Genomic DNA, 7867 nt, shown 5'->3' on the forward strand with positions numbered 1-7867 from the left:
TGTTGCCTCTCACCAGGATTTGCTCCTGAAGAGATTTTCCACTGTGCTGCTTTCAAAAAGAGTAGAAAAACTAAAAGTAAAGTAGTCTTTAGACTACGAGCAGTCTAATAGTAGAATAGCAGAGTAATAAATCTGATAAATAAATACTAATAGAATAAAATTCCTTTAGTAGATGGAATAGCAGAGATTGACACCTCGCTATGAGAAGCATGAGGGCTGATTCCCGCATGGTGTATGTGTATGGTAACTGTTCCAGTACAGGGTGCCAGTCCCCGCTAGCTCTATCAATTCAGCTTCAGTTCTGGATAAACACAAGAAACAGCCCACCTCCGTTACAGTCAGTAGGATCACTTGCTTCCCATGAGAACACAGGCAGTCAAGTATCCGAAGTTTCAAATGTCGATTGCTTTGACACCATAATAGTATTTCAAAATGATCAATTTTCCAAATTAATTTGATTTTTCCATATTTACTGTACTAATTCTCTCTTGAAAGCTGTTTAAATGCAAACGCTTCCTAGCTTTTCCCCTCTAAACATCCCTAATCATAACAAAGCCTATTTTAACCAGTGGAAGAACCTCAGGTGATTTTCCATGACAGGGACCGCGCGATCCAATGCACCACGCGCGCTGAGAACAGAGCGCGCCGAGGCACCAGCCGTACCCTTCTGAATTCACACCTGTAAGGTGGCAAACCCTCGTTTACTGCAAGCTCAGGTTTCAGAGAGGCACTCCATTGCTATGAAATGTGCCGATTCGAGCGGGTTTCCCTTCCTCCAAGGGATGAAAACACGCCAGGGCAGGGCTGATGGCAGGCAGGGGCACCAGCTACACCTCTCCCACCCGCCTCAGAGCCCCCGCGCTGCATTCGGCGCCTCAACCCTCCGGCGCCCCCCAGAGAACCGGGCCCCTGCCGCCATGTCACGGCCGCGGGGGGCCCCCGGGGGTGTGGAGGCGGCCCCCGAGGGCGGCGGGGGTCCGCCATGGCGGCGGGGCTGCTGGGCGTGCCCGACCCGGCTGCGGCTCGCCCCGCCCGGCGGCAGGGCCCGGCGGCGGGGCCCGGCGGGGCCGCGCAGCGCTCGGCGGCGGGAGCCAGGTGAGGCGCGGGGCGGCGGGCGCGGAGGGGCCGGGCCCCTGCCGGCCGTGTGGGGACGGTGCGCGGCCGGGGAAGGCGGGCGTGGTGGGGGGGGGAGCTCGCTGTGGGCGCCTCCGGGTGAAGCGCGGCCTGCGCTCCGGGCACGGGGCCGCGTGTGGGAGATCCCCTGCCTGGAGCTGCCGGGGCCGCCTCGCCTCCTCTGTAGCTGTTTTGGAAAGCTCGGCCCCGAGCTCGCGTGGTTTTGTAACCTTTCCTTCTGTCAGCAGGCGTGGAAGCGAAGTGTAGCTGCTTGCTGTTGCAAAGCATTTCTCTACCAAACTACCTGCTGCTGCTGCTCCAGCCTTCTTCACAAGCTGTTCAAATCCAGTCTACACCGCTCTTTTTCTAGGTAGATACTGACTCTTCCTGGTCAATGCAAAGTTCAAGCTAGGCATGGAGTGGTTTCTTACTCAGCAAACCCACTAAGATCTGTCTGCGGTTTGCTGTAATGAGCAGGGTACTGACCAGTGAGCAGGAATAGTTACGCTGTCTGTGCCCTTAGTGTAAAAAAGTTGTGGAAAATACATGGACAAGAGGCTTTCTTTTTTTTTCCAAAATACTCCCACATTTCTGAGTGAAATGAATGGTGAATCACCCAGTTGATTTGAAGTACCCCTTTGCTATAGAAGAAGATACAAGTAGGAGTCCCATTAAATAATGAAAATCATAGTACCGCTTGACTCTGTGGGTACAGTTTGCTGCAAGTGGGACTGGTGATAACTTCCAGGCAGACATTTGTTCGCTTCCTCACTGCTGAGGTGACACCTGCTGATAAGAGGGTGCCGCTTGCAGTGAGAGCAAACACTTACCTGGGCTGGCTTTTTTTAAAAAATCAGTTGATTTGCAATCCCCGCAGCAATTTAAGTATCTAAAAAGTTCCAGTGGGTTCCTGCATTCAACGGGAGCAGCAGTCACCATGAGCTTTAACAGAACTCTGAACTTCTGGAGCAGGTTAAATAGCCAGGAAATGCGATATTGTCACTGACAGTCTCTGAAATGCATTTTAGACACCAAATCATAACTCCTAAGCATCTTCTCTGTTCCTGTAGTACACCATAACATTAAAAACCATTCATCTTGTTTTAATATGTTATAATTTGCTTAATGTTTTACAAGGGTTCCTGAGTATCCCAGTCAAACGTGGTTTAGCAAATAAAATTTTCTTCCTTTTACCATGTTCAGTGTTTGTGCGTGGGAGATTTTTTTTCTTGATGCTAGCAAGGATGACTGTGATGTCAAACGGTTTTAGGCAATATAAAGCTTCTTTTAAGCAAACTTAATAATTTCCATGTCAGGTTTTAGAAAAGCACAATTTACTATATCAGAATTTGGCCTTGTTTTTTTAAAAAGCTCTGTAACTAATTGGTAAAATGACTGTATTTTAAGTGACTACATTACTCACAAGGCAATTTTATTTAATAGCAGGATTACACATTGAAACAAAAATCATGGTTACTCTTCCAATTTGTACTTTGGAAGCATCATCTGACACCCCAAACAATTTTAACAATACCGTATTTCGCTGTATTTCCAGTTAAGCTGAAGCAATGAAGAAAGCCCTGCTCCTTCAGAGATCACTTTGGCTGGACCTATTGAATTCCGGTCCTATTGAATTCCATAGACCTACTCACAGTTCACAGGCACAGGCGGTTGTACCTCTTCCTATGGAGGAGAGGCTTCGGTTTTCGATCCCTGTGAAACAGCCACATTTTCAGGATACAGAAAGAACAGCACAGGAAAGGTTCGTGACTTACCTCCACTCAGAGCCCTTACGTAGCTACTTGTGAAAATCACTCGTTCAGTGCTGGAGCTCCCTGGACAGCACTTCTCCAGTCACCAAGTTTATGAAGATAAAATTACTAGCCCTGCAGTTACAGCACAAACAGCTTCATTGGGCAGTAAGATTTTGCCTCAGAGGTTTGAAACAACACTAAAAAACAAGCTACAAAAAAAACACAGCATTTTGTTATTAATGTAAGCTTGCATGTACTAAATTATTTTTTTGAGTCTTAATCTATTAGTTTATGATGCTGTAACATAATAAGAGTCTGGATTTAGAAACTGAAAATCATCAACTTAAAAGCAAATAGACGTTTTCTTGAGAAAAAGTATTTTACTGCTGGAAAATATTTAATGCTACTTGGGAACTCAGTGGAGGCTCTGTCACTTAGGTTCTCGAAACAAACCACGTATTTTTTTTGAAAGACGGGCTATAAATGAGGTTCTAGGGGTCTCATAGAGCTGTTCCTGCAATAGGCTTCTTAGTGCATGTTATGCAAGAGTTTGGAGTGAATGATCGTAACAGTCTTTCCTCTCTTAGAAAAATAAGTCTTACTTAATGCTCACGTGGGTACTTTTTGAAGCACACTGTGCTTTGGGAAAAAGCAACTATATAAATAGGATTGCCAAACGCACAAAGTAATTGTATCTCTGCATTTTTTTTTATTTTTTTTAAACTTAGAGTGGTTTTAAGCAGCGGCAGCAATTAGTGCGAGTATTTCAGAGACCAGCAGTTCTCACTTCCACACGGTGCTTCCAAAAGGTTGTTATAAAACCGCCACCTAGGAAGTTAAAGATACGCTTGATGACATCTCTGCGTGACTGCTGCAGCAGCTCCTCTGGCCGTCGCGGAGCAGGTGGCACTGCACGTGCTATTCATGGTACCTGGCATTCAGCCTGAGCAGAGCTGGGGTGTTGGGTTCTCCACAGCTGCCCTGTGCTGGGTGTTTGGACCCCAGCTCAGCCACACAGTGGCTGGCAGCGACAGAAATTACCTGGAGACAGAAGGAAGGTGTCCGTGCAGCGGGCAGCTGTAGCAAAGTAGGTGCTGGAAGAGGCAAGGGAAGGCCTGAAGATGATGCACTGTACTTGCTTCCTCCCCCAAAATACCAGTTTAATTATTCAGCCCCAATTAACAGACTCAGCTAGTGAGAAACACACATACATACAGAAATGGTTTTGATGATTTTTTTCCCTTAATTGCAAGGAGAATGATTTTATAAAGGCTGTGAACTGCTACTGAAGGAGCACCAGGGAGGTTTCTGACACATGGAGGAACAAATCATGCTCTAAACAATGCCTGAGCAGTTAAGCAAATACATTCAGAAGAGCTAAGAAAGGCGTTTAAGCTGTTTTTTCTTATTACTATTCATTTAGTAGAATTACTGTCAAATTAAATCGCATAAAACATTCTTCTAATGCAGTACGAGTGAGCTGTAACGTAATGACACCGTCAGCTGCAGGAAATGGCTGACAGCTTGGTTCTTGTATGACAAGCAAGCAAGCATTTACACAGACGGAGCGCTGCCCCCGTATCAGGTCTGTTGCATCTGCAAGTTATTGTTCCAGTGAGGCATCAGTCAGAACATTAACCTTTCAAAAGTCTTTTTTTCCCCTCTTCCTTATAGCGTGAAAGCTGAGTTTTGTGCTAATAACAAAAAATACTGTTGAGAGTAATTTCTTTTGCCAGCTCAGTCTAAATATCAATGACTCTGAGAACATTATGAGGTAAAATTTGTGCCTTAAATGTGTTTTCAAAGAATTGTTTCTCTCTCCGCATAGGGCTGCATTCCATGATGTTGAGAGGAGTCGCTCATGGTGCAAGAGATACGTTTACACTCCTGTTGGCAAGATCTCAGTACTGTAACCCTGGATTGAAATTTTTGTCCTTACGGACTGAAGTAAGGAACAGAAGCTTCTTAATACATTCCACATATACAACCGATACAAAATCGAGAGAGGAAAATAAAAAGACCATTGAGAGTCTCTACAGATTGTCGGTCGACATTAAGAAAATACGCAGACTGAAGGAATGGGTCCTTCTCCAGGAGGTGGCCTACGTTCAAGAAGTTGCTAGCATCTTACAAGAAATGGGAGCAGATGAGACCGCTGTAGCCAGTATTTTAGAACGTTGCCCAGAGGCAATTCTCCGTAGTCCTGCAGAGATAAACGCTCAAAGAGCTCTATGGCAATTAGTATGCCAGAATGAAAAACAGTTGATTAAATTAATAGAGCAGTTTCCAGAGTCTTTTTTTACTACTGGCTATCATGAGAACCAGAAAGCAAATATTCTGTTCTTTCAAGAGCTAGGACTAAAGAATAATATAATCACCAGGTTCTTAACAAGCGCACCCAATATTTTCTACAATCCTGTTGAAAAAAATAAAAAAGTGATAGAGACGTTACAGAGAAATTATTTAAGTTTAGGAGGTTCTGATGCCAACATGAAGGTCTGGATACTGAAGTTACTGAGCCAGAATCCATTTATTTTATTAAATACCTCCACGGCAATCCAGGAGAACTTGGAGTTTCTCCAGAAGAGTGATTTCAGTGACCACGAAGTACTACAGCTGCTGTCAAAACTTAAAGGTTTTATTTTTCAGCTTACTCCGACTACTATGCAGAAGAGCATGCTTTTTTCCAAAAACGTCTTTAAGTGCAGTGATCAAGAATTAAAAGAACTAGTGCTGAAATGCCCGGCCCTTCTCTACTATTCTGTTCCAATTCTGGAAGAAAGACTCGGCGGACTGCTGAAGGAAGGAATTTCTATCGCGCAGATTAGAGACACACCAATGGTGCTGGAGTTGACAACACAAATTGTTCAGTACAGAATTAAAAAACTCTCTGCTTTGGGTTATAATATAAAGAGTGGAAGTCTAGAAAGCTTAAATGGCACTAAGAAAGATTTTGAAGTCAATTATGGCAAGATACAGTCAAAGAAGGAGAGACCAATGTTTAATCCTGTTGCTCCTCTAAACACTCAAGACTAATTTGAATGCTGTATTTTAAGTTATGCAAAAGAAAACGATCAAAGAGGTCTCGGTTCTCTGATAAGAGCTGAAACAAAAGTCATCTTCACCAGGTTGTAGTCCTAGCTGCGCTTTGTCCAGGTGTGGGTTTTATATGCACAACTTCATTATCCAGTTGTAGCCTTCTAATGCTTCCAGGTAGTGTCGTAGAATCTGGCTATGAGAAAGGTTGATTCATCATGTACAGAAAGACTTGTTTATCCCCCAGGGAGCATCTCACATGGCTTTTTGGTTCTGTTACATTTCCTCATCTAAACTGGCCGCTAGTGTCTTTGGCTTTTCAGTGCCATCACTGCACACTCCAGCCTGTGGTAGCTCATAGCATAATCTGTACCTGAGAAAGAAGAAGGAAGGTTATTTTTCCACTAGTATTCACCCACCCACTGGTCCACTGCCTTCTGGAGATGCTTTTTGAGTTCCTTTCCATACCGCTGCAGGAAGTGGCTCTAGTTTGTGGATCTGAACTGAAGCAGGCAGCTTCTTGGCTGGCAGGACCAAGCTGGAGCACAGTCAGAGAATGGGGGCAGAACATGGGTTTTTGTTTAGCAACTGCTGCAGTGAGGCCCTGCTATGTTCATTTACAAACCATAACACAAAGGAATTACAAGACAACCTCCTTGAAATTTCCGAGACTTCAAAACTGACTACTTTTACAAAAGGATTGGGAGCACAAGGAAATATATTTATTGCTATTATATGGTAGTTCATTTCTTCTTTGCTAGCAAGGCAGGGGGAGAGAAGAGGCTAGGGAGAAACTCACAAGGGCCCCAAACAACTGGGGAAAGGAAGAAGCCCCACTGTTACATGGGTGTAACAAAACTCCAGCCTGTAAACTACTGGTGATTAAAAATGACCATCAGCTTTGCAAACAGCTGCCACAGTTTCTAAATATATGGGTGACAACTTCTCAGATATCACTGTATGATAATTGTTGATGAGTGCTGGCTTTTAAAATAGTACCTATCCGACAGCATTTAAGTTCTTAGGGGATTTTTATTTATTTTCACGTGTGGTCTGTGAATAATAGTATGAAATAGGAGGCCCATTAAAGATCCTCTCAGTAGAATTAGAGTCAGTGACTTTATGTCTCAAAAAAACAAACCACCACCACCACCAAAATACCCCACAAGCTTTCCTAAGCAGCTATTCCATACACGCTCCACCTTGACAGCAGGGCGTAAATCAGGCACACACCCCCTGGGCCATTCTCCAAGGTCATTTTTTAGCAGGCGCTTTGGCAGCATGGCCGGGGTGTTCCTTTCTCGAAGAGGAGTTTTAAATTACAGAGGAAAGCTGGTATTGAATTACTTATTTGGAGGGTGGGCTGCACAAGACGCTGATTTCATACAGCCGCGAGCTCGGGAAGGGCTGGAAACATCTGGCTGGAGCCGAGCCAGGACGGCGGCAGCCGAAGGTGCGAGCGGAGCCATGGAGGTGGAGGTGAGCACCCCTCTGGTGGGAGCACGCGTGACCGGCGAGAATTCAAGTGACGCTGTCAGCACCATGGTAAGAGCTCGGCTGTCTCACTGAGCCACTTCTCTGCTGACTCTTCCAAAAGAGTTTTCTAAGTTCCTTTTATAAGGATCGTTTTGTAAGAGGAAGCTGGGAGGACTGCCGTATTAAAATTCACGGTCACTAGCCTTTGTCACGTTAGGACTGTAAAAGTTGAGCACCGAAGGACAAAGAGCACGCTATTTGAAGTCGAAAGCCTCCTTCCCCTCAGACACAAGGGGGCATTTCAGTGCTCTGAAGGCATGTGTAATGCAGTCTACTGTAATGATGAACCCCAGAAATGATCAGTGATTTAGGGATGAGAAGGAGACCAAGACATAAGAGAATGTTTTCCATAAAAACAGTCTCAGCATTTCCACAGGTATCTGTTTGTAAAATCCCTGCTACAGCTTATTCCCATCACTTAAAGTACT

General features: G+C 44.7%; 1 protein-coding gene across 2 annotated transcripts; it reads left to right on the plus strand.

The window, feature by feature from the left end:
- The first annotated feature begins 200 nt into the window (after nt 1-200).
- MTERF2 (mitochondrial transcription termination factor 2) lies at nt 201-7005 on the plus strand. Of its 2 annotated transcripts, XM_083834519.1 has the most exons (3): nt 986-1095; nt 1362-1483; nt 4696-7005. In XM_083834519.1, exon 3 carries the CDS (start codon nt 4707-4709, stop codon nt 5901-5903), a length of 1197 nt encoding a protein of 398 aa, XP_083690645.1. In that variant the 5' UTR covers nt 986-1095; nt 1362-1483; nt 4696-4706; the 3' UTR covers nt 5904-7005. The 2 variants fall into 2 exon arrangements, with proteins under 2 accessions (XP_083690644.1, XP_083690645.1); XM_083834518.1 differs by lacking the exon at nt 1362-1483 and having other exon boundaries at nt 201-1095.
- Nucleotides 7006-7867: the final 862 nt, after the last annotated feature.

The sequence above is a fragment of the Anser anser genome, assembly GCF_964211835.1.
Source record: "Anser anser genome assembly, chromosome: 1".
Lineage (NCBI taxonomy): Eukaryota > Metazoa > Chordata > Aves > Anseriformes > Anatidae > Anser > Anser anser.